The 26,849-nt window shown below is 43.8% G+C and overlaps 2 protein-coding genes across 5 annotated transcripts in view; one reads left to right on the top strand and one right to left on the bottom strand.

Annotated features, from left to right (window-relative positions):
• The first annotated feature begins 205 nt into the window (after positions 1-205).
• The window catches only part of LOC147461896 (transcriptional activator DEMETER-like), an 81,182-nt gene continuing 54,538 nt past the window's right edge, over positions 206-26,849 (top strand). For all 4 annotated transcript variants that reach the window (XR_015187651.1, XR_015187652.1, XR_015187653.1 and 1 more), the window contains exons 1-10: positions 206-1,586; positions 1,900-2,994; positions 3,807-3,897; positions 3,969-4,587; positions 4,676-4,960; positions 5,143-5,222; positions 5,315-5,399; positions 5,503-5,594; positions 6,582-6,650; positions 6,759-6,795. Coding sequence is in view for 1 of the 4 variants with exons in the window: in XM_086509360.1 (XP_086365486.1) it covers positions 746-1,586; positions 1,900-2,994; positions 3,807-3,897; positions 3,969-4,587; positions 4,676-4,960; positions 5,143-5,222; positions 5,315-5,399; positions 5,503-5,594; positions 6,582-6,650; positions 6,759-6,795 (3,294 nt within the window). In the remaining 3 variants the exon portion in view is untranslated. The remainder of the gene's footprint in view (positions 1,587-1,899; positions 2,995-3,806; positions 3,898-3,968; positions 4,588-4,675; positions 4,961-5,142; positions 5,223-5,314; positions 5,400-5,502; positions 5,595-6,581; positions 6,651-6,758; positions 6,796-26,849) is intronic.
• Positions 3,964-26,849, bottom strand: part of LOC147461895 (pentatricopeptide repeat-containing protein At3g12770-like) — a 141,801-nt gene continuing 118,915 nt past the window's right edge. Inside the window, exons 3-4 of the transcript XR_015187655.1 lie at positions 4,103-4,192; positions 3,964-4,001 (exon numbers count right to left, since the gene is read on the bottom strand). The gene's annotated coding sequence lies outside the window, so the exon portion shown is untranslated. The remainder of the gene's footprint in view (positions 4,002-4,102; positions 4,193-26,849) is intronic.

Genomic DNA, 26,849 nt, shown 5'->3' with positions numbered 1-26,849 from the left:
TTTTTAATAATTTTTGGGGAGACATAGTGCTGACTCATATTTTTGTATGGCACTTTTGTGTGACGCACCCTATTTGATCTATAGTGTTTCTCTTTTGCTTATCGCATGACACAGAAGTTTAATCAACAATAGTGGAGTCCTGTGCACCCCAAAGTAAGTGCTCGTTATCGAGATCAATTTTACATTTCAACCTTCAAAGGTTGAAACCAGTTGCGTGCGTGGTGAGTCTCGACTCTCGAGAGTCGACCGCCACCGTGGCACGTTTAGAGTCAGCGGCGCAGCGCATAATTTTGGCGGTCGACAAAAATAGTTACCGTGCAACGTCTGAGGCTGAGGTATGGTCGGGAGCGAGAAGCACAAGGCCAGCCACTTCCACAAAAGGGCAGCCCTACAGAGAACTGCATCCTACCTTCAAATCAACAGAAGCTAGAGTTCCAGAAGGAGTTAACCGGTGTGGGCAAGGGGCGCTGACTTCAGGAAGGCGCAAACGTTTCAGAGTAATTGTGTCTTGTGTCTCTTGATAAGTAATCGTGTCTTGTGCCTGCTCTCACAGCCACATGAACTAAGGGCAGTTCGAGGTTCATGACAATTCTGTCAACTCTGGTTTACAAAGAAATTGGAACCATCGTGGGAAAGACGAATGTCTGATGCCCAACATATACCTAGTACATGTAGAAGAAATCACGAGTCATGATACAAAAGTTGGTTTGTTCATAGTTGGATAGAACGTTTTTAAAGTTCTTCTATGGAACATTTTTATCCACCAAACATGCGCGCTCGTAGAGCTCATGGCACTCCTGCCCTTATACGCAAGTCTCAACGTCTTTGTGAGCAAAAGTATATCACCCATGTTGAGAATATCGATGGAGGATTGGTTCTCGTAAAGTCATCTCGCAAGCAAAGCTTGTGCAGCAGACAAAAGAGGAACGTGATGGGCCATTGTGATGATATTTATGATTATGATGATGAAGATGACTACGATGACTCCAATGATGATATTGCTGCTGTGTACAAGAAGGGCTATGACGGCAAGGATTGGATGCCTAAATCTCAGGGCAAGAACCACGATGTCCAGTACCATGATACACACATCTCCAATTGCCATGCTTTTCATGACAGCATGTCGACACCGGATATTGATAATGTCAAGAGCCATGATGATCAGCTCTACCAGTTTCTGGCTAACAATGATTATGATGATGATGATGATCACATTAAGTATGGTAGGAATGCGAGTAATGCTGGCTGCTTCAACTCCGTGACTTATGTCAGCAGGAAACGAAAATTTTCACAAAGCATACAAAGATATGAAAAACAAAGAGGCAGCTGGAGGAAGGTGTGTCTTCCTGTGCATCATAATTCGACGTCCTGGAAGAACAAAAAACCCAGGATGTGTCATAGGAAAGAGCATAGAATCAGCAATTGGGTAAGTTCAATATTCCAACCTGAGAAAGGCAGTTGTAATCAGTCGTTCAAGAAAGGAAGCGAGTCACCAAAATCATTTGCAATGCCAGCAGGCCTTGAAGGGTCTCAGAGCCTCAGCACTTCATTACAGCCCAGTTCTCCTCCAGTTTTTTTAACAACAGGTCTGACTTTTAGCGCCAAGTTTTTGAAGATTCTGTGAATTTATCATCCTGTGCTTAACGTGCTAGGCCTCCACAATACGAGCATTTATACACAGCAGTTAAGATTCTCATTTAATTTTTTTTTCTTCTTTGAACATAGGTACATATATTGAACACAGACACCGCCACCTTACTTGCATAGTTTTGTATGTCGCTACACAATTCTCATAAAGAATGTGCTGCTCTTGGATACTTGTACAAGGCTGCATGATTTTCATGAGCACCACACAATAATGCGTTATATCATTTAATCAGATATGTCATCTGTTGACAGTACTGGACGGTCTCCCAAAAGAGGATACACCCACAGAAGCTTTGCCTGAAGCTTGGTCAGCTTGCAGATGGTCATCACCGACCACAGATGATACCTCACCATGTCAAATGGAGAAGCAGGATGTATACAAAGGAAAAAGTGAAGGTCGTGAGGAACTTACTCAGAAACTCAAGCGGAAGAAGCACCGGGCAAAAGTTTTGTGCGACACTTTTGATAAGGCCAAACACGTGTCAGAGAGCAGAAAGAAGCAGTTAGCTGAGCAGAGAAAAGACATGTTATTGAAGAAAAAGAAAACAAAACTGCGTAGAACGCCACGTGCAAAGAAAGAACAGGATGGTGAAGAATCAGCAATCAAAATCACAAAAAGGCACACGCGTAAACGTGGAACCACATTGACTGCCAAGAATGGCAGTCAATATAATGCCAAGAATGGCATTATATTGAGGGAAAACAATTTGAGACCCTTTACTTTGTCCACACTTGGTGAAAGAAATAGCCTAGTCCCTTTTCAATCTAATGTTCAGACAGATTCATCAAACTCATCCAAAGACAAGTTTGCGTTACTAAATTCGATAATGAGGGAGGTTTTAAATGCACAAGGCCTGCCACCCCCTTACTCTAGAGAAGAGCTCTGCAATAACCTGTCATCATATGTGGCTGAAAGTCAAGTAAGGTTGAGCCAAGAATTGATGAATTATATCCAAGGTTACAGTCAGAAGCAACAATTGGTAGCCTCCATAGATGCAAACAACTCACCGTTGTCCTTGGAAGTCACCAAAGAGGCGCATACGTTCTCATTGGTACAATCTAAACCAGTTGACTCCACTGAGCTTTTACTTACACAAGAACCCAACAATCAGCTGGAATTGGTTGCTTATGATCTAAGAAGAGAGATGATTACTTTGAAATCCAGAAGGATGTCCTCTAAATGTAAGGCCAAAGTTCAGCTGGATATAGAGAGTGAGAGGATTTGGCCCCTTCTTGCTTTGGGAGGCATACCAGAGAAGTTTGAAGACAGTGTTTATATGAAAAGGGAGAGGGCAGTTATGAGAAGACGAGTTGAGACCTTTATTTACTCGATGAAATCTGTTCAAGGTGTGTGTATGGGTGCCCGTGCTCTTGTTTGCAAAATTTGCATGTGATGGATACTCTGTTTGAATCAGGAAAAACGCCAATAGAGAGATTTATTTCTTTTTTAATGGAAATGGGGTTAAACTTAACTTGGAAGGCCCGCTAAAAAAAATCATCATTATGGCTTATATGGAACTCAATCATCAATGGGTTTTGGCTAAGTCTACACAAATAAGCTAGAAACCTTGTTTGAACATGCAAATGCTTGCATATTGATAACACTCATGACATACTGCTAGGCATCCACCCACGCATGTTCATGGAGATGCTTAATCTCTTAAAACTTGAGAGTGCTGCTCTCCCTTGTTGCACCTAAGAGCATGAAACTATGCATCTATGGGCTAGTTTTTGTTTCAAGATACAAAAAACAAATCATGGGGGGGTGGGGGTGAGGGGGGATATACAGAGAGTGGATATATGCTCTCTGAAACCACTTTAATATAAAGAATGCCTATTGTAGCCAAGCTAATAGACAGGTACATGTATTTTTGCAGCTACGCTTGCCACACTGGGAGACTGCATCATTAAAATTTCATATGTTTGAGCACTTTTCATAAATCAGTAACTTACAATAACAACATAGTGAATATCATCTATTTCTCTCAGCTGGAACTAGCAAATTATTGAATTAAACCATTCACATGCCACAGTGAAATTTGGTAAATGTTTTACTAGTGTGGTACATGTCAAAATATCGCATAGCTGCCTTTACAAAAGCTTGTTGTCCATTAGCAGTCATGCCTTCACTCTCACATTGAAATAGGTCTCTTGTTCAGGGGATAGACATTTCTCCCCTTGGAAGGGATCGATACTGGATTCACTTGTGGGAGCCTTTTTGACACAGAATGTTTCTGACCATCTATCGAGGTATAACTTACTTTTGGATGAGCTGACATAATTTCAGGTTTAGAAGCTAATACGGTGATTGTTGTTTGCAGCTCCGCCGTTATGTCCATAGCTTCACGCTACCCCTTCAAGCAAGAAAACGACTCAGCTAAATTTGAAGATACATTTGAGGCAGTTGAAACTCAAAACAGGGACTCAACACAAGCGAAGCCGGAAAGTAGGATACCTTGTGTTGTGCAAAGCGAGACACAGGAAAAAAATGAGAATGTCTCTAACATCAACAATCAAGACGCTATAAGTTCCAGTTGCCGGATGCCTGTCCAATGCATGAAAATTTCCACAAATGAGACTTCACTTCGAGCAATTAAGAAAGCACTCAGAAATACTACAGCCAATCACATTCAGTTAAGAAGGACAGTGATTACTTGTGAAGAAGATAAAGACAAGAGTGATGGACTTGATCTCTACAAAAGCAGCACTATTTGTAGTAACGAATGTGCATGTTGCTCCACAACTAGTCCATCAATTACAATGGACCTTCTTGCCAGGAATAATTTAAGCAGTACCTTACATAACGTGAGGACTCCTCCGAAAGAAAGTCACTCTCCTCATGAGCAATCAAAGCCAGAGAAAAGTTTTGAACAAAGGACTGAAGTATACGTCGATCTGAGTGTTTGCAGGAGTCTCTTCGAAAATCACATTCCTAAACAGGTGAGTTCTAAGCTCACAACATCTTTGTATTGAGGAAGCGTATCACGAATTGATGTTGTTCATAAACAATACTCTTGTTGTGTCAAAGATTGTAGGAAATAAAAAACATCGTGTTTTGGGTGGAGTTGAACGGGCTCACTTGGAAGAAAATCACATTGGTCGGAAAAAAGGTAGCGCACGGGATTGGGAAATTTTGAGGAAATTTACACTTCAATCATGTAGCGGCTGTGAAAGTGCATCTCGCAAAGGTTTCATGGAGGACACCTACCAGGATTTGGTTGATTGGGATGCAGTTAGATGTGCTAGTGTTGAGGAACTGGCTGCCACCATCAAAGAACGTGGAATGCACCACATACTAAGTGGGCGAATTAAGGTGACTACTGCAAACCTCAGTCAATCAGCTTTTCTCCTTTCTAAAGGATCCAAGGTTGCTTTCTATAGTTTGTGTATCTAAATGCATGTGCTAAGCTGTTTATCAGATGAAAAAATTCATTGTAAGATAAGAAATAGTTGATATTGACAAAACTGGGAATTTCCTTTTCGCCTTCAAATTAGGCTTTTCTTAAAACAATTCACGAGGAGCAGGGGAATATGGATCTTGAATGGCTCAGAAAGGTTTCACCTGAAAATGCAAAGTATGAAAGAGCAACTTTTTTCCTGGTGTTTATCTTGTCTTGTCAAATAGTTCATGTGATGCAATTTGGACTTGATATTTGCTTCTTCTTAGAGAGTACCTTACAAGCATACACGGACTTGGAGTCAAGAGTGTGGAATGTATTCGCCTACTTGCTCTCCATCATGTTGCTTTTCCTGTGAGTATCACCTTAAACCATGTTTATCACGAATGGCATGGTGGCATCATGCATGTCAAAAAGACTGTTAGTCATATTTGACGCTATAGATGTCATGTATCAGGTGGATGTCAATGTTGGGCGAATATTGATAAGGCTTGGTTGGGTGCCACTTGAACCATTACCTAAGGATCTTGAATTGCATTCACTTGAGGAGTAAGTTTTACTATAAAGTAATAGATACAGGAACTTCTTGATGTTATGGACAATGCCAGGAAAATGTTTACAGCTGCTTTGGCTTATGGTCCCAAATGGTGACGTTACATTTCACCGTAAAGAATTACTAGTATTAATGTCTTTACACACTTGTCAAGGAGATGTGCCAATACCTGGGATAAGTATGCTTTCACTTACCACTTGCCAAGTCATGACCATAAAGGGATAATGAAAACGTTAGAATGTCACATAGTCGCTTGAGTGTGTACATGTCCTTGTACAAGGTATGGTGCCAATGTCGTACACAGACTGAAGAATAGTGGAAACCCAGACAAGCAAATAATGTTACATATTCATCTGAGGGCTTAACCTCCAAGAATGTGTTGATAGTGATAAGAGGGCAAAACCAATTATCATTCAATGCTACATACTCATCTGTGACGCAAAGATAGATATAGAGAGGAAATTTGACCAGCAGAACTACTCTATTGTGCAAGGAATACTAGGAAAACAAGAGAAGGACTACAAGTTTCCAATCAGATATGCACGGGACCAAAAGGTTTTTGAGGCAAAAGGTGTTCAGCCGTGCAAAAGCAAAAAAAAGACCTGAATGATTCCCATCAGCAAAGCAGTGTAAAACTTTCTTACTTTTCTTCTTAGGGTATAGGTAAGTGAATAAATTTTACCATCTGACAATAATAAAGTTAGCACAGCTGGGGCACACCTGCATTGTCTGCATGGGCTGACCAAAGCAATATGGAATACAGCGATTAGTTTCAAGTCCATGCAAAAGAATTGAAAAGAATTCCTTGCATCTTTTTACACAACTTATAGAGACAAAGCTTCGCTTTCAACAAAAACCTTGTAAACTCAGCAATTCTTTACAGGATAAACGATAGCATCTATCCAAAAGCACGAACAAGATTGAAATCTATGAGCTCCTTTCTTTTGTCTACTGGAACTGAATTCTGTTCTGGTTATTTTCAGGTATCCAATCCAAGAGACAATACAAAAATACTTGTGGCCTCGTCTTTGCTCGCTTGACCAAAAGACCTTGTATCACTTTTATATTATGTTCTAAATTCTAACAGTTATTATATTCAGCCTATGTGCTTAGATTTTAAATGCCCATGAAAGCTAATTATGTACCCTGTATGCTTGCAGGTATGAGCTGCATTATCACCTGATAACCTTTGGGAAGGTCTCTCTCTCTCTCTCTCTCTCTCTCTCTCTCTCTCTCTCTCTCTCTCTCTCTCTCTCTCGTTTTTCAAGAAGGGGAGGGATACAACCCATTTATATTGAGTGATCAAGTTACAAAGCCCGTAGGCATCACACAACAACCGTAACTGGTAGTGACAAACCCCTGAAACATGAAATAAAAACAAACCAAAGGGAAAAACCACGAGTGATTCAAAGTTACAAAAGATGGGTGATACATCAAAGGCAAAGGAGGAAAGGACGATTGTAGTAGAGAGCTGAAGCAGAAACATGCCACTCAAAACTTGCGACAGAGAGACCGAAACTCCACCGAAGAATCTCCAATATCAGACTCCAGATCTCCAAGGCCAAAACTGGCATACAAGCAAGAAATGAGGAAAGATCTGGACAAAGAGATGCTTGGTAAGCGTGACGAGATGTACGCATCATTGAAGGCCGAAATGCAGACTATAGTGAGGGCAGAAGTGAATGTAATGGATTGCGTGACACAAAAAGGATTAGAGGATACACTTGCTGCTTTTGGACCCTGGAAATAAAAAATGAAAGAACGCATGAATGAAAAGGATGCATCACTTAAGGGAGAACTTGCAGCTTGTAAAAATACCCCCACAAAGGAGGGTGAAAATCAGCCCTTAATGATAAAGGAGCTCGAAAGCATTAAGGAGCAGGTGAAAAACTCTACGGGAAGAGGAAGAGCAGAAGGCACGAACAACCTCTTCATGGACGGAGCACCTATTCAAAACAAGGTTGACAAAGCTGAAAAGTGGATCGAGGACACAAAGAAACGAAAAGATAAGATGCATGAAGCCACATCAACATCCACTATCATCAATGTGACAATTGAGGAGGAGCAAAAGAGGAAGACTAGAGCCCTTCATGTGCGTGTTACAGGTCTCAAAGACACCGGAAAAGTAGACGAAGAAGTGCAAGAGCTCTTGAAGCGCATGGGTGTTTCTGAACCCACACACACAGGTGCTTGGAGAGTTGGCAAGAAGGGAAATGATGCGAAAGGAAGTCCCAAGGAAAGAGCACTCATTATACGTTTCCCTACATCGGAAGCTAGGAAGAAATTCCTGAAGAAGAGACCAACCAACACTCAAGCAAACTGGGATATTTTTGGGTGATAACCTCACTCTAACACAAGTAGCATACATGCAAGAGCTGATGCTAGAGATCAAGGCGATGGAGAAATGGAAAATTGCTTTCTACAGGGGGAGGGAGAGTAGTGGTGCTGGAAAATTGCACCGCATGATGGTGTGAGACCTATGGAACCAACCTTAAATGGCAGCATGGAATTGCAATGAATCAATGAAGCTAGATGTAGGCGCATTTGAGAATAGCTTTAAGGGAAGAGACATTATTTTTACTCAGAGACGCATCAAACTCCTAGCGGCACATTACCTAGAGTGACGGGATACGATTGGGAGACTACGTGTAGACAGGATGTGAGATTAACGCATAGAGGAGGGGGGTTACGAGGTGTGGAAGTCCTATTCAGGGAGGAGCTTCAGCCCGTCATTCGTATTGTTCGGAGAGATGAGTAGGCCAGATATAGGTGGGTCAGAGTGAGAGCGGAGACAGGGAGGCCACTCTACATTGCAATATGCTATTTTTTCCTCGGCACATCTCATTATGCATCGCCCAAGGGGCAGTCACCCTATATGATATTGGATGAAGATATATGGGAGTTCTTTAGGGATGGAGATATCATTCTTTTGGAGACTTTAATGCCAAGACGGGCAAGTCTCAGACAGCTTTTTATGATACCTTAGAGGAAATGTTGAGAGAATTGGATGTCAATGATATGGGATTGGCCAAGTGTTCGCAGGATGAGGAGCACACTGGATATGGGGGATATTTGACAGATATGGGGGTTACATATAGACCGGCCATCTTGAATGGCCTCCAGAGATTTCCAGCGTCGAGTGGATTCACTTGTTTTCCTCATAGACATGGGGCTTGCATAGTGGATCATTTTTTGGCTCATCCCAATTTTATACCCTCTATTGAGGACGTCACAGTTGGGGCCCAGGCCTATCGGGGTAGCAGTAGAGCTATCGGGTAGTAGTAGACCATGCCCTATTCACGTTTACTGTCTCATTCCAGTTCAGCACAACTTGACTGGCACAGACATCTACGCATACCTGATATACTTTTTCTTCAAAGACTGATTCTGTCTACATAGATGGTATCTACAGACGCTTATGCACAGAGGATTTGGGGAGACCTCTAGAGGAGTTCACTTATATATTGATAGAGACACATGCATACCCACACACTGAGCTTGGTTAGCGACGACATTCTAAGAGCATACCCCATGATAGCTGGTATGATGAGGACTGCAGAGAGACTAGAGCCCGACTTTAGAGGGAGGTACTCCTAGGAGTCATCACTCACAGGCAGTCATGGATTGCTTCTTGGTGTTTGGTATGATGGCAGAAGAGGGCGTTTCTAGCTTGACTAGAGCAAGATTTATACCAGTTGTTTTTGAGCTAGGATTAAGGCGAGGCATGGCGACTCTTCCATGGGAATTCTCTCCCACCAGTCATCACTTCTACGAAGGCATGGGGTCAGTATGCATCATCTCTCTACATAGTCTCAAGGTAGCCACCTCTTCTAGATCCGCCAGAGCCATGCCCACACGTGTGTTCTTTACCGCCGAGATGGTAAAGAAAGCCATTGACAGGATGAAGACCAGGAGAGCATATGATCACGATGGCCTAGTAGCATAACATTTTATACATGCCACAGATATACTTGCAGAGCTTCTAGCGATGATGTTCAACCGTGCCATGTGCGAGGGCCTACCTGATACTTGGAGTCTGTCTACTATCGTACCTATCTTCAAATTAGGGGACCATATGGAGCCTAGGAACTACCGCACTATCATGATTGGACACACATTGGCACGGTTGTACACATCCATCCTTGAGCAGTAGTTGAGTAGATGGATAGAGAGAAAGGGTATACGGGCAACAGGATAGGTGGGTTTCAGGAAAGGTTTCTCTACTCTTGATCATATTCTGACACTTAGAGCCATTATTGAGGAGGGGAGATCACGTGGGAGACGGCTCTATTGTTGCATGGATTTCCGCAAAGCCTTTGTTACTGTGCCCAGAGCTAGATTGATGTGAGACTGTAGGAGATGGACCCACAAAATTGATTTAGGGGATCATGGCTTTATATAGGTCAGTAGTGGGGCATGTACGCACTATAAAGGGGATTTTTGATTTGGTTCACTCATACTATCGGGGTGAAACAGGGCTTCCCGCTATCTCCTACACTATTTGGCATGTATGCGGATGAGATTTGTTGACTACATTGAGAGGGATGGTGATAGAGGAGCACACTTGGCAAGGACATGGATCCCACTATTGTTATATGCTGATGATATTGTGTTGATTTCTGACTCCCTGGAGGGAATGCAACATCATTTAGATGCTTTGTATAGATTTGCCCACGATAATGGATTGTCTGTTAACCTGGGGAAAACCAAGGTTATGGTGTTTAGCACCACACCACAGTGGGTCAGGAGGTCAGCACCCACATTTACATATGGCCAGAAGACAGTGGAGTATACATATGCATACACCTATCTTGGGGTTGTTATTAGGGTTGCAGGAAAACACACACATCTTGAAAAAGACGAAGGAATGTCAAGGCACACAACAGAGAGTATATTACTTAGTGTGCAATGGAAAGATAAGATAGCCCTAGAGTGATAGGGTTGCAGGAAAACACACACAGCTTGGAGAAGACGAAGGAAGCTCAAGGCACACAACAAAGAGTATATTACTTAGTGTGCAATGGAAAGATAAGATAGCCCTAGAGTGATGGGAGTATATACAATGCATGGGGGAAAAAACCTAATCGTGAGGGAAAAAATGTCCCGGCGGTCCTAAGTGTGTTCACACACATCACTACCAAGGAAGTGCCATGCCCTCAGGACATGATCAATCCACAAAGGGGAGTAAGCCCAAAGCTTTGTGAAAGCTTCAAACTTCTCACGAGACAATGCCTTTGTGAAAAGATTTGCAAGGTTGTCCTGCGCATGAAAAACTGGGCTCCTCGCAACTGCCAATGCCTTCTGATTGTCAGTGTAGATAGTGTCTTGTTGAACACCCAAATCAGCCATAAGGCGTCTGAGCAATATACACTCAACCGTAGCTGTGAACACTCCCCTGTACTCAGCTTCGCAACTGGAAGTGGCCACAGTAGGTTGCTTCTTGCTCAACCATGATATGCATGAATAGCAGAGCATGAAACAAAAGTCACTCGTAGACACTCGTGTGTCAAAACAATCAACCCAATCTGAGTCCGAAAAAGCATGTAAATCTTGCGGCAATGATCCCCCCTTGGGATAAAACAAGCCAAGATGTAAAGTGCCACTCAAGTAGCGAAAAATCCTCTTGACAGCCTGCCAATGCTTAGACCCTCAACTATGCATAAATCTGCTGACCTGTGAGACTGCAAATTGGATATCCGGCCTCATGTTGCATACATAAATAAGGCAGCCAATGACAGTTTGGTAAAGAGTGACATCGGCAGGATCACCAACATCATGAAGACTCAATTTCAAACCTGTTTCCATGGGAGTGGCGATAGGTTTGCAATCCTCAAGTCCAAACTTACATAGCAATGACGCAAGGCAATACCACCATCACACTGTTTAAATTGTATACCCAAGTAATGATGCAACAACCCCAAATCTTTCATCTTGAAAGTAATATTCAAATCAGCCTTAAATTCAGCAATATGTCTCTCATTTGGTCCAGTGATCAATAAATCATCCACATAGAGAACCACAATGAAAAGTACATCACCCTCACGCTTTACATACAATGTGCTTTCTGTTGGATTGTTATGAAAGCCTCGTTTGAGCAAATGAGTATCAGCTTTCTCATACTAAGCACGAGGAGATTGATTCAACCCATACAAAGCTTTCTTACATTGCAAAATTCTGCCCACACTTGTCATACAAAGTGAGCTTATATAGCCCACGGCATAAGATGCCAAATGCAACAACTTCATCACCAAAACTGAGATCATGTACTGTACATCTGTCATCCACAAATTGGACTACAAGACCAAGTCTAGCAAGTGCACATACAAACAAAAGATTATTCTTGATTCTAGGTACATACAATGCATCAACAAGTGTGAAAGAACTGCTATTTGTAGTGGTAAGCACAATTTTTCCAACTCCTTGAGCTAGAAAAGAGGCGTTGTTGGCACAAGTGACTGAATTCCCATGAGGGACAGACTCGAGGTAAACAAATCACGATGTGAGGTAATGTGCTTTGTAGCACCATTGTCAAAATACCACACATGTCAATTTGCAGCAACTGACTTGCATGCATCATGGACAATAGGATCATCAATACACTGTGCACTAAAAGTCATCTACATCAGCATCACAATCTCCTCTCACAGAAGACTCTACGATAGCTGCACTTGTACTGGACCATGTAGTTGATCCAGCCTCTTTCTTCTTAGCCTCTTTTTCCTTCAATTTCGGACACTGCTTGATCAAGTGATCGTTACCTTTACAATAATGGCAACGCATTTTCTTTTTGTCCTTTTCACCAGAATTCCCAGAAGAAGTGTTGCCAGTAGAAGCATTAGGAACAAGTGATTTTTCACTCGCAAAAGAACCATGAGAAGTGGCTAGATTGCTGCAATAAAGGCTTATTCAACTGCACGTTGTCTAGTCTTGTTTCTTTTGGAAAGTGACTCTTGCAGCAGCAATGTGCACAATGCATCAAACTTGACAACTTCCGGATTTCCTTGGGTCATAAGTCTCCAAGTACTAGCAAAAGTCTGGTAAGAATCTGGCGAGGCATCAAGAACAACCTGCATAAGGAAACTGCCAGAAATGACTTCGCCTGGAGTAATAAGTTGCTCATTGATATCCTTGAAACTAGCAAGGAAAGTGTCCATCTCATCTTCCTCATGCATAATCTTCGACTCCAGCTCTTACGCAACAATACAATTTTAGCCTCATTGCGACTTGCATAAAGACCGGTCAGAATATCCCAAGCTTGTTTCGCAGATTTTGCTGAACGAATATGAGGAGTAATAGTGCGCTTCACAGACAATGCTACCAAAGCATGAGCCTGTGCATCTTTTACATCCCAACGAGCTTGCTTAGCCATAGGCAAAACAGCTCTAGCAGCAGCAACCCTGCCACCAAAACCTACAACATCCTCAACATCGCCTACATTCTCAGAATTAGGACGCACATCAATGCCTTGCACAATATTCCAAACACCCTTTGACACAAGGACATGTTTCATCATGCAAGACCACATAGGGTAATTGTCCCCATTCAGTCTGTCCTCAACAGCAAACATCTTGAACACATCTGTGTTGTTGTCAGCCATGGTAAATGCTGCACCTGATGTGAAAACTGCCCGGAAAGAGGAGAAACGAAGCAGGAACAACACGTGCTATATAGAATAAACCGTAGAAGATTATAAGGGACCTGTTATGCAGAAAACGTACTGAATGAACTTTTGTACAAAATAACGAAATAGCTTGCACAGTATTGCCTGTAGTGGAAATGGAGGTCCGAAGCGAGCCCAAATCAGAAATCTAAGCAGACTAAACTCAACGAGCTCTCCCAAAGTATTTGTCGATCTGCTGACGCTCGCCAAAGCTCACAAAAATCGAGAAAGTGAGCAAGCGTGCACTGGAGTTGCTGGCGACTAAGCCTTGGAGGATGCAACCTGCTCTGATACCAATTGTTGGAATTAGGGTTGCATGAAAACACACACAGCTTGGAGAAGACGAAGGAAGCTCAAAGCACACAACAGAGAGTATTTTACTTAGTGTGCAATGGAAAGATAAGATAGTCCTAGAGTGTTAGACGTATATACAATGCACGGGGGAAAAAACCTCCTAGTGAGGGAAAAAATGCCCCAGTGGTCCTGAGTGTGTTCACACACATCACTACCACATGTATATGGTAACATGGGTAGTCTTCACTGGACTTGTGTTTTTGTTGAGGAAAGAAGCAGAGACTAGATTGACGAGAGCTTATGCAGCCTTGGGAGGATCGGAGAAGATGTGTTCATAGGTTCAGTTTCAGGAACCTCGAACAAAGTTGTGGCTTTTTGACACTCTAGTGGCTTTAGCTATTGGTTATGGGGTTCAGATTTGGGGACCCTTAGTGGACCACCATGGCAGATTTGGCAGCATTGATGGATGGAGATGCATCGAGAGGCCTCTAATATCTTTGATTTCTTGGATGATTCAGGCCAAGGCCTCAATGCCACATGAGATTATTTGAGCCGAGCTGGCTGCCCCCCCTCTCATGGTTGAGGCCCTTACTAGATCAGTAGCCTTCATGCATAATTTATGGGACCTCCCCAGAGATAGATATTTGTGGAAATTCCGTACAGCCCTGCCATATTTGCATCCTTACGGTCTGCCACGTCAGCATGTCACTGCATTTTACGCAAATCTCTCCCAGAGGTCAAGCTTTGGGTATTTGGGGTTTTAGGCCTCTCGACCGGTGCTCCATAAGTTCTTTAAGTTGATTGGTACAGTTTCTCTTGTCCACTCGGCCATTTCTCTTCCACTTGGTCATGCCATGTCGACAACATTTTGGTTTTGTCTTCCGGAGAGATGAGATGGACATGATAGTAACAAGATTTAGTCAATTGAGACATCTGTGAGAGATCAATGACAGATCTAGATGTGACTGCTGAATAGTTGCCGTAGATTATGATTCTCATCCAAGATCTCGACAGAAGTAGTGATGTGAATGTGATTTGAATGTTCAATGACTATCGTCTTTCTGCAAGTGCTGGATATGTGTTGTCATTGCTTAGAGTCAGTGTCTACTGCACTGGTTTTTGGCTTATGTCGGTTTTGCAGGCATAACCGAGGGCGATTACAATTCTTTCAAGAGGGGGAAATGTCACAAAGTGATGACGTGGCCTGACCAACTAGAAGAGAAATGGACGAGTGGACAAGAGAAACTGTACCAATCAACTTTAAAAACTTATGGAGCATTGGCCGAGAGGCCTAAAACCCCAAATACCAAAAGCTTGACCTCTGGGAGAGATTTTTGTAAAATGCTCTGACATGCTAACATGGTAGGGTTGTACAGAATTTTTGCAATTTGCACTACAGGTGCCACGTGGCAGGCTGTACGCAAATTGCGTTGGCTTCTTTTGAGAATCTCCAATGCTAGCTTTTGAGTGCAGATGCTTTTGGGGGAAAGTGCTTTTAAACCAGCTTGCTTTTGGGCATCCCTTGTAAGAATAAAAGAGCCCCTAGGGCAATAGAAACAGGGGACGGGGGGACGCGGCCCTTAACTGCAAGGACGAGGCAGGGGACGCCGGGATGGAGGACGGGACGCCAATTTGGAACGCAGAGGCATTCATCACAGGGGTAGGGGCGGGACGCATCCCGGACACACGTCCCCGGTGACAAGTCCGGATGGGACGCGGGCAGGGGGTGCGTGGACAGCGGCACGAAACTTCAAATTTCAAATTCAAATTTCATGAGGCCGTTTAGGCTCATGGGGCGTTTCACTTTGGGGGGGGGCCTTTCTATTTAAGAGCACCCAAGGCTCAAGTGGCTGAACTTCAAGCCTCATACCCAAGCCTCAAGGAAACTTCCCACAGCTTGCAAGTGCCAAGTTGCCTTCCCCCCTTGAGTCTCTCCTTCTCCTCTCTCTCTCTCTCCAAGTCGAAACTTTGGAGCCTTGAGGCTTGATTCCTTGAAGGCTTGAGCCTTGAAGCCTACCCCTCTTTCCTTCTTTTCGAGCTTTCTCTAATATCTATCATATATTACCAATAAATAAGTGGGCTAGGTCTCACTTCTCAGGGCATCTGGACGAAGAGTCTCAGAGTGAGCGCCTGCCTACTTTCTTGTACTTTGAACACAGATTAATATAAAAAGAAATACCGAAAGGGGCACCAATCTTTGGGGCCAATACCTCTGGGCACGGAACTATGCAAGGCCATGTCATCTTTGTGAACTGTTTTAAAATAAATCTTTGCTGTGTCGCGGTAGAATTTAGACTTGGGGTGTCCAAGTTTGTTATAGTGGTGTCAGAGCGCGATCGATTTCTCTTCTAACGAAAAATCTGATCCTTTTCTCACGGCACTTATGGATCTCAACAAAGAAACAGTTGACTTCTTCTGCATATGCAAATGCGGGAGGAGATCGCGAAGAATATTTTCATGAGAAAACAGAGGAAGAGTACAGCCCACCTCGGCCTACTTCGTTCGAGATTGAAGAGATGGAACGTCGACAACTAGTTGACGAGGCAACAAAGCAGATGATTAAAATTGCGAAGGATCCAAAATTTGCAAAATTATTTTCTCAGTAATCCATCGCAGAAGTGCACACCCAGTGGCAGAAATCCATAGAACCACCCATCAAGCTGGCAATCAAGAAACCTCCTTCTCCGAGGATGTTTACAGAGCAAGAATTACAAGAGGTGGTTCAGACACAGATCAACCAACTTTTGGACACAAACAACTCCAAAAAGCACGAGAAAAAGCACAAGAAAGGGACTGACTTCCCGGGTTATTTGGGTCGTCAATCTTCTTTTGCATCAGCAAGAAAGCAGAAGAGCGTGTACAATTTGAAGGACTACCCAGTTCTTCTTCTTCTTCTTCTTCTTCTTCTGACATTTCTTCTAGCTCTTCTGACTCGAGTGAAGAAGACAGAAAAGGCAAAAAGCGAAGCAAAAAGCAAAGCTGCGAAAAGGGCAAGCAAAAGGCAAAGAAGTTTAGATTTTGCCCAGTTTTTGACAGTTCTACAGAGGAGTCATCCTCAGATAGTTCGGACTCCGACGATCACATGTTTTATGCAAAGAAGAAGCATTTTTGCAAAGCCAACCAATATGACTTCCGCGAAGATAAAAGCAAGAAAGTTAAAGAATTAAAAGAAGGTGGACAGTCGATTAAGTTTGACTCTTTTTTTGGATTCCGAGATGCTCCTAGGGCTTTGGCTTCATTCAGCAGTTTGACATGGCTTTCTCTGGAAGGCATTACTCAGAGCACTCCAAGATTAGGAGGGCTGCATCTTTCTTCAAGGGAAATGCTCGAACATGGTGGTCCACTCTTCTTCTGAGGCAGGAAGCTCCAGTTAAATGGTTGAAATTCAAAAGGCTGTTTATTTCTTCTTGGCTGACTCGGGAGTATGAATGAGATATACGAACCGCTTGGAATCATCTTCAGATGATCAAGGGAGATTCTCTCGACGCTTATTGCGAGAGATTTTGGAACTCTTTTCTACCAACCTCTTCATTGAAGAAGGTCTCGTTTAAGGAACAGATTGAGAGGTTTTGCTTGCTGCAGACTTTCTACAAAGATCCGAGATTACTGCCAAGAACAAAAGTCAAATTCTATTCAAGAATTGATGGATCATGCGAAACGAGGTTTTGCGATACATTCGGGAAACTTGACTTACCCCACGAATGAGATCTTGACTTAGAGAACCCAACAGACTGCTAACAATGAAAGAGAAAGAGTTTCCAAGAAAATAAAGACAAGGATACACGACCCCGGCTCACTCTTCGAGAGAGGGCCAGTTACATCAAAGAAGGGAAGTGTTTTGGATGTGGGGAACATGGACACATCTTTGCGAAGTGCCCTAAAAAGGCATAGCAAGAATAGAATGAAGACAGACCAGAGAGTTCGAGAGCAGTTGAGGAACGTGGCAGATGAAAAAAGAACTTGTACCACATTGTGTGGAGCCCGAACCGAACCAGATAAAAAATATCAAGAAGCCCTCATTTTCTTTGATGGAGGAGCCAAGGCCAACTTTTTTTCACTTGAATTGGCGGCTCGATTTGGAATGATGCCCAACACGCTGAGGCCACAAGCGGAGGCAGTTCTAGCAGTACCCGGGCGAGATGTTGCCATTACATCGATCATTGGCAAACTTCGTTTGCAATGTCAGGGGTATTTAGGGCACGAGGACTTCTACGTAATGCCCTTAGGAAGGTTGTGACGTCCTCCTCGAAATCCCTTGGTACCACAAGAACTGTCAGGTATGTCAAGCCCGTGGGCACAGCCTATAGCAGGCAGTTCAATTTGCATGGACTTTGCAATGTGCATGGCAAGTTCACCCTTTATATGTAAAGAGGCTTTTAATCAATCTATCATAGCGTGGTTTTCCTGTTGAGTATCGAATCTCTCTCCTCTCTCGCTGTCGTTTCTCTGTTGCACCTACACCTTGCCATGGCTACACGGCACCACCCACCATAGGCTTCATCTACAAGAACAACGCCGTGGTTGACTATCGGGTTGAGAAAGTGACTTTGACAAATGAAGGGCAAAGAGATTGTACTTGATGAAATTTAGTTTCTTTACTCAATTTCTGGAGAGAACTGAAATGATTGCAGGTCGAATATGTTTTGACCTCGAAAAAAAACGCCAAGATTTTCGCCACACATGCTGATTGTTTCTCTGAGGGCCTGCCAGGCGAGTTGCCACCATCTCGTTTGAGGATCACACTGTTGATCTGATACATGGAATCACACCACCGAACCGGCCACCTTTCCGTGTGAGTCGAGCCCTGAATGCAAAGATTATGAACCAAGTGAAATACCTCTTGGAAAAGGGTCTTATGCTGTAATTGCAGACGATTACTTTCTTTCAAGAAGGGGGAATGTCACAAACTGCTGACGTGTCAAAGGAATGGAGCCAACTTACAGATGCCGGCTGAGGGGCCTAAACCCGAAGAAGAATAAGTAGCAGAAGAAGAAGTCCTACCAACTTATGGGAACCCCATCCGATGGGGCCCTGACGACGTGGCAGCTGTACGGACGCTCCGCATTTTGCGCTGACTCTGACGTGGCAGTTGTACGGAATTCCGCAAATCGTGCTGGCAGCTTTTTGGCGTTGCTTTTGGACCAGAAGCTTTTGAGTTTTGAAGGCTATGTAAATACTTTTGGGGCCTAGGGCCCTTAAATATGTGCTAAGGGCTTATTCTTTGGCATGCTTTTTGGAGAAGGTGCAGAGTCTGGAGTACCGACTTGTACAGTATTGATGCAATATAAAGAAATACCGAAAGGGGCGCCAAGGTTTGGGGCCAATACTCTCTGGGGTGGAATTCCGCCACTCCGTGTCGCGTGTCATCTCTCTCTCTCTCTCTATCAGTCCAATTGTTATTGAAGTGCTAAAAGTCTGTTCAGTCTATTCTTTTCTATTGGCACGTGGTGCCCGTCTTGTGACATCCACTTACAAGCAGCAAAGGACCATCTAGAGTGGCTAATTGCATCGCTCCTTGTAAAATTTATTGCACTCTGTATGGCCCTTGCCAAGCGGGGACCAACTTCTTTGCTTTTTTCTAATATCGCGCTTGATAGAGCAGCACCAAGGACCCTTGCATGATTTTGGCTTACGAAGATGACCATCATGCCACACTTTGTGACGGAGTTTCTCTGCATGGAGGGCACCGGAAGCTAACAATCTACTTTCTTCAAGCATGGAGAGACCAGAGATATGGGCAGACTCCACGTCACAATCAATACAAAAACTGCCTACCCTAGGGATCCTGAGTTGAATTCGAAAAGGGGCAATGGCTTCAAATCCGAGTTGAAAAAGGGTGTGAGTGGTCGTTGCTTTGAAAGAAGTGTGATATGCCTAGAGAGTGCCGAGGATTGCGTGAGCCCATGACGCTGGGTGCAAATGGCACACTTTTCGAAGGAGCGCAATGAGAACCTTGTTAGTGCTCTTTGCTTGCCAATTGACTCTGGGGTAGTATGAGCAAGACTTGCGATGAAAGATCTTGTAGTTAGTCAGTAGTGTCGAGATCAGACTGCCGTGATCACTGGTAATCTTGAGGGGGCACCCAAACCTACATAAGATATTCTCATACAAAAACTTAGCCACTGTATTACCTGTGTAGGCACTGGTAGCCTCTGCCCATTTGATGGCATAATCAATGCGACCAGAAGCGATTGCGTGGTTGAGCAAGGGGAGAAAATGAACCAACAAAATCTAAACCCCACCGTTAAAACGGCAACCATGCCATTGAGACATATAAAGGATGATTGAACTGCCTGCTCCACAACGTCAACAGATGTCACAAGCCTTCACATAAGCAATTGCATCCCTAAAGACATATGGCCACCATAAAATAATTTTATGTGTTGTGATATGACCAGGGTAATGAACTCCATTTGGACCACTGTGAGCTTCTTCTAAAATATGTTTGATTTCATGAGAGGAGACATAACAACGCAAAACATCCCAGATTTGTAGAGCTGACCTCCAATCATAGTGAATGGTTTAGACTTCAACAATAGTCTTCTTTCTTGCAAGGAAGATGCATTCTTTGGGTACAAGCTAGTGGACAACAAATACAGCACATTGCCATACCATTCCAGGGTTGTGTCCACTTTAAAGAGATTGGTATTGGGGAAGTTCATCAGCACCTGTAGCTTCTTCACCTCTTTGTATGCGAGAGAGGTGGTCGGCCATGAAGTGACGCTTGCCTTGACCTGGAATAGAAGTAGCCACCGATAACGTAGAGCATGATGATCAGTAATAATGGTGAATTGAATCCCTAATAAATAATGTCAAAATTTTTGTAGGGTATAAACAATAGCCAAACCTTCCCTCTTTGTTGTGCTGTAGTTGCGCTCAGCTTTAGTGAGCAAGCGACTTGCATAATAAATGGGGCGATCCAAGTTGAAGTCCTTGCTAGGTTGAGTTAGAGAAACACCCACAGCAGTGTGACTAGCATCTGTATGTACATGGAAAGTAAGAGATCAATCTAGGGAAACTAAAATGGGTGCCTCAGTGAGGCGCTTTTATAAGTACGCGAAAGCTTGGGCCTCAGCTTTGGACCAATGAAACGGTATAGTGGCACTAGTCAAGCAAGTCAGGGGTTGGGCAACATCAGCATACATACGGATGAACCTACGACGATAACCTGTGTGGCCTACAAAGCTCTGAACACCCTTGGGGTTGATTGGGGGAGCAACCTGAGAATTGCCACAATTTTATCAGGGTCAGAAGCTATTCCTTTAGCAGACACCACATGACCCAAAAGCGTAACCTTCATGACCGAAAAGTGGCACTTGCTGGGATTGAGCTTAAGGCATGCCTCCTGGCACTTTAAGAAGAGAGCTCGAGCTAGATGCTCCTCCAAATTTTCCATTGGGGTGGAACACTGAGCGCCGGAGAATATCAAAAAATCATCCATGAAGATTCGAAGATGATCAGTGAGCAGAGGATAAAAGATGATGTATACTCTACGATTGAAAGGAGGAGGGGCTTTTTTAAACCCAAAGGACATTCTTGCATAAATAAGTATACCCCATCGTGGAGTCGCAAATGCGGTCTCGATCTGGTCCGCAAGATGAATGCTCAACTGATTGTAGCCACTGAACCCATCCATGAAATTGTAACGTATGTGCCCCGCCACATCCTCGATGAAAGGTGTTGGAAAACCATCCGGGATTGTCACCTTGTTCAGAGCGCGGTAGTCGATGCATACGCGTTTTTTTGGATTGCTTCTTAGGCGCGATGACCATGGGTGACAGTCACTCAGAATGCTCCATAGGCACAATGATCCCTGCTTCTTGCATTTTCTCTAGCTCCAGCTTGATAGCTTTTGCATACTTCGGGTTCAGCTTGTATGCACCGCCTGACTGGCTTAGCCCCCTCGACCAGAGGGATAGTGTGGACACTCGGTTTTGGTGGGATTCCTTCCAAATCTTTGTAAGACCTGGCAAAAACATCCTTGAAAGGGTGCATAAAAGAAACTACCTGGTTGAGTAGTACCGGATTCCCACAGCCAAGCCGCTATATAAATGGGTTGAGGGTTGTCAGGGTCCCCAAGATTGACTTCCTTGACAGGCTCAGGAGGTGTTGCTGGCGAGGATGCGTCAGAAGATAAAGAGTTTTGAGACATCAAGAATGGCGTATGATCAATATTGAAATTAGCATATTCTTCATTCTTTTGAAAGAATGAAGGGGATTCCATCAGACACAAAAGAGAGCTTTGCCTTGGTCGGGGAGTCAGACATAGAGGAGGTTGAGAGTTGGGGAACTCTTGTAAAGGAGATTTATTACCTCATTTGAATCTTTGATAGGCTCACCAAGTCCATAGGCCTTGACAATAGGAGCATTTGATTCAAGAACTACCATGACCTCAACACTTGTTTCTGGGCTAGGAAGCACACTGGGCCCGGCTATTGTAAGGGCAGTGGGAGATGGCGTATCCTCGGGAAAAGATTGAATAGAAACCACATAACAAGCATAGACTTTGTAGTTTCAAGCAAGTCCTCCTCTGACCTGTCAGGTGGGGTAGGTTGTTCCAGTTTGGCGTTGGAATCCACTGACAAAGAACTATGATGCACTGCTAGATCCATACCTCCTTCAAGTTGAATGGATTTCATTGGGGAGCCAGGAGTATGTATCCATATTGCTTCATTTCCCCAATCATGTAGTGCTTTAGTGTGCCGCAACCATGGTCTATCGATGAGTGAAGGAAAGCCGCCCTCAACTTGGGGAAGACAAACCATAGTCCTGTACCTGCAGAGGGTGTAAGGGTGTCACTTCGAAGATTTGCATCTAGCCGGAGCATGTCGTAGAGTGAAACTTGTTGAAAGGTATTCTTCAAGATAGTCTCTCTTGTAAGCTTTTCTCTTTTGACCAAGGCCTTCTTTGGTACCGTGATCTGCTGTAAGTCAGCCACTGCTTCCAAGAACGCCCCATCAATATCAAGATAGCATGGAGGTAGGTTGGCCTTTAGCACCAATGGATGGTAGACTAGGTTGTGAAATTGGGGATGGAAGAGTTGGACGGAAGATTGAAGCTGAGGGCTGCCCTTTGTGCTTAAGTGAGGACACCAACGGGCTCCTCCATCTGTTGCAGCTTGTTCTGAGGGTTAACCACATGAGTAGCATGTGACGACTAGGAGATGGTGCTCACTGCTATTAAGTTGATCTTTGGAAACGTGAACTCTGGTTGGTTGAAGACGTGGATGCCTGTTGCTTGGGACAATCCTTACTGTAGTGATTTTTAGCCTCAAAGAATGATGGTAAGGAGGAGACCCTTCGGGTAGGGGACATTTGCTTTGGTAATGCCCATATTCCCCGCATCTGTAGCACAAAATGGGCTGATTGGACGGGCGAGTTGGGAGACAAGGTGGTCTCTGCTCCTGCTGCATGGAGGTGGAGGATGAGATGTAGAAGCTATACGGGGCTGAGGGAGCATTAGCATGATAAAAGATATGAGATGGAAAATTGCTCTGCACACCTTGCATAGGGGGTGTAGTCATTTAAGATGGCATGTAGTTTGGATGTCCATATTGGGAAACCATGTTTGATGCAATTGCTAACCCTTGTTGAAGAGTAGGAGCAAGGCTCTACTGTAGTTTCCGCAATCCCTTTAAGTAGTAGCAATCCTTGTCTTCATGTCCAGATTTTTCACACAGGTGGCAATAAGCCTGAAGAGGGCATTCATGTGGAGGGTGCCCCGGAGAGCGACATGAGCTACTGGTCCAGACCACAACCTTAGATTCCTGCTGAGCCTTGAGCTCTTCTAGCTCCCGCTTGATCTAGTCCAAAGCCTTTTGATGTGGAGGCTTCTCCTGTCGAAGACAGTAGGATGTCGAAGACAGAAGGATCTCTCCTCTTCAAGAGCTCGTTGTAACTTCAGTGCTTCTAGTTCCTTGCGTAAAGAAGTAAAGGGGTCGGATGCACTTTCCAAGAGTATTTAGGCAAATTGTACCTGAGGAGGGTCATTGAATAGCTTCCTTGCTCCTTCTATCCTAGTAGCAGCAGCAACAAACTCCTCCAAAGTGACTTCGGAGACTCTCTTGGAGTTTTTGCTGAGAAGTCTTGGGGAGAGCCTTCTCCACCCACTTCTTGACCATAAATTCTCCTAGTTGCTAGGGAAGCTTGGCGACCAGAGACTGTACTTGTCATGAGTTCTGCAAAAGTCTCATTTGGTTGGAGCACTAGGTTTGCCAACTCATCTAGAACCTTCTCTTGGAAGTCACCTGGTCTGAAAGCTTCATAGAACTGTTGCCTTAGTGTTGCCAAAGTAGTAAAGTGGTTCTCAGCAAACTGACTATACCATTTATCTATTAAGCCATCCAAGGTTGACAGGAAGACCACAAGGGAGGTGTCTTCTTTGTTGAGGCCACGATCCCTGCAGAGGGAAACAAATCTCCTAGCATAATCATCTGCATCCTTTGTGGAGAGTCCTCTGAAAGTCGGAAACTTCTTGCTAGACAGAGAGAGACTAGACCAGCTAAACCAAGGTGAATGAGACGAAGATGGACTAGCGAGGGCAAATCTGGTCTAGATCATGCTGGACCACACAAGCAGACTAGACCAGGCGAGGGGTTGAGCCAGCTAGCTCCTCAACCCTGTAAGCTTAGTGGAGTGGAGGGAGACTTCAGTTGATACAGTGGGTGCTCCTCGGTGCAATATACGTGAAACCTCACTCTAACAGAAAGAAAACACAACACAACAATGAAACGAGCAACTCAAAGACACAACAATAGACTCAGAACACCATGGAGCTTGACTAACTCATGGAACCTATAAAGACTTTGGCTGCCAGCCCAAGACTCTCGGGTACAATGGGGGTGTCAAGGCTCCAATGTGCAGGGCGAGTGCACATGTGCGGTGTGTACACAAGACACAAGACTCAAGACGCTAGACCATAGAAAGTAGATGAAACTACGACGATATATACAATCATGAAGAGCCACCAACGGCTAGCAAAATATCCCAGTCCAACTAAGTTTTCTCCAGACTGTGGTGGTGATGATCTGCCCACGGTGTCCACTAGACTACCACCCGTATCACAGCCACGTGTCACCACCTAGGCGAGAGTCCGTCCAGTGGAGGAAATCCCAACTAAGTATGAGTTACACGTAAGATGCAAGCACTTGAATGAAGATGGAATCTGAGAAGCTTTGAGGAAATGCAGGTGCTTTCGGAAAATCACGTGCTTTTTGAGTGCTTTCCGGAAAAGCAAATGCTTTGCCTTAAAGAGGTCTAAGTTTGCATGGCATCTGCGCAGCATTAGACTACATCCGGGGACGTGTGGGGTGTGTTTGTGAAAGCATAGTTGTCAGCTCATAAGTTTTTATTGAGTTATGAACAGGTTCATACCTTTTTAAAAGGTGGCTAGCTGCCCATTAACAAGTGGGCAGCTATTCGCTTTTTTAAAAAAGAGGCCAAAAGCAGGGCGTACCTTGTTTCTGGCTAGATCTTGCATGAATCGACCCTCTCCCCCCACATACACAATTTCTTTTTTTGTAATGTCAGATTGAATTACAAATGAGAAACCTCAAAGCGAGGAAAACCCATAGAAAGTATTACAAACTGCAACTCAAAAGCAGTCAAAATAGAGCTGGTAATGGTTAACAAGGAGCTCGTCCAAGTCATAGGCAACTTGAAGAGACTGTCTAAGAGATATCTTGAAGAAAGAAACATATTCCACTTGAATCTACTGAAACATGAGGGAATTCTGTGCTCTCCACACTGTCCATAGTACCGAGAATCTAACCCAGCCGAAAAAGTATGCATACGACCGAAGCAAAGGTGAAAGCACTACAAAGATCCAGAAAAATGTACCAAATTGTAGGCCAGGGGAACGCGAGCGAAGAGCTGAAGAGATGTTATCCACAAACTATCGCATACGAGAACAAGACCCAATAGATGTGGAATATTCTCAATGCCTGCACCACAGCGAACGCATCTCTTCAGAGCGCAATAATTTGCCAGTGGGGAGAACCCCAACAATACATCTCCACATAAACAATCGTTCCTTGAGAGGTAGCTTAACATGCCACACTTTCATAACTTTACTCCGCCACCAAGTAACACTCTTATTCATATTCCATACCTTGTTACAGTGTTCTTTGATCCAGGAAGATGACTACAAATGATAGTACATTTTCTTTGCAGATATCGAAAGAACCAACGTAGAGCCAATCGCAAGAACCAACGTAGAGCCAATCGCAAATTCGATTGTCTTCAACCAGTATTATCCATAATTTGCCAGCGGGGGATAAATCCATACTGAGCTGGAGATATATGCCAGAAAACAAATGGTCAGAAACACATGTAGCTATCATTTTCGACAACAATTTGTAAACAACCGGCATAAGCGCTATTGGACACCAGTGTGAGAATTATTCACACAATGCTTGCTTAGGCAACATTGTGACCAGTCCTCCTTTCCACGATTGCGGCAAAGATTGCGTGGTCCAAGCATGATTTATCATGAAAAGGAGAGGCTTCTTAAGGGATTCCCAAAAGCGAACACACACACACACACACACACACACAGAGTGCGTGCGTGCGTGCACACACACAACCAAAAAAAGCAAGGAACTCCCCTACTTGCTCTATTCCTGCCGGTTCCAAGAGCCTATAAAAGCAAAGCTGGCACCCCCAATTCTAGCATCTATTGTCCCAGAAACAAGGCATCCCTGCTGTGAGAAAGCGCTGAGGAGTTTCTACCACAACGGAACAGCAAGTTCACGCGAGGAGCTTGCATTGGAGGTTTCTTTCCGTGTCAGGAGCAGCAAATGATGATCTGTATATGAGCTCTACCAATGTTTGCTACTGTGTTTATATTTTGCAGGTACTCTACCTTTGAGATATGAGCAAGGAGGCTTCAGCCTACACTCAAGAGATTCCGAAATGGAATCCGAGACAGCTTGCAAAGCCCTCGCGCTCTAAGAGCAAGCTGGAGGACCAGTGAGCAATTGATGCATGATCACCGATTATGCATACATGAGTTTTAGTATTTTGAAGAGGACTTTGTTTCAAGAAATAAATAAAGCATGGCTAGAAGACTCCTATTTGGAATCGATAAGGTCTAGGATCGATCCAAAATCACTATATCTCGACGATGTCTTGTTTTATTCAGTCATTATAAACCAAGCCCATCAATGAACTTACTGGAGACCGGATTTCTTGAACGAAAAAGGAAGCTTTATGTTTTTTGTGCACGGGAACTAAGAGCAAAAGTTTTGCATGATTGTCATGATAATCCTTGTGCGGACCATCATGACATAGATAAGACT

Source organism: Adiantum capillus-veneris, chromosome 3 (assembly GCF_014529385.1).
Source record: "Adiantum capillus-veneris isolate H3 chromosome 3, ASM1452938v2, whole genome shotgun sequence".
NCBI classification, from domain to species: Eukaryota; Viridiplantae; Streptophyta; class Polypodiopsida; order Polypodiales; family Pteridaceae; genus Adiantum; species Adiantum capillus-veneris.
This window is presented reverse-complemented; position numbering and strand designations above follow the sequence as displayed.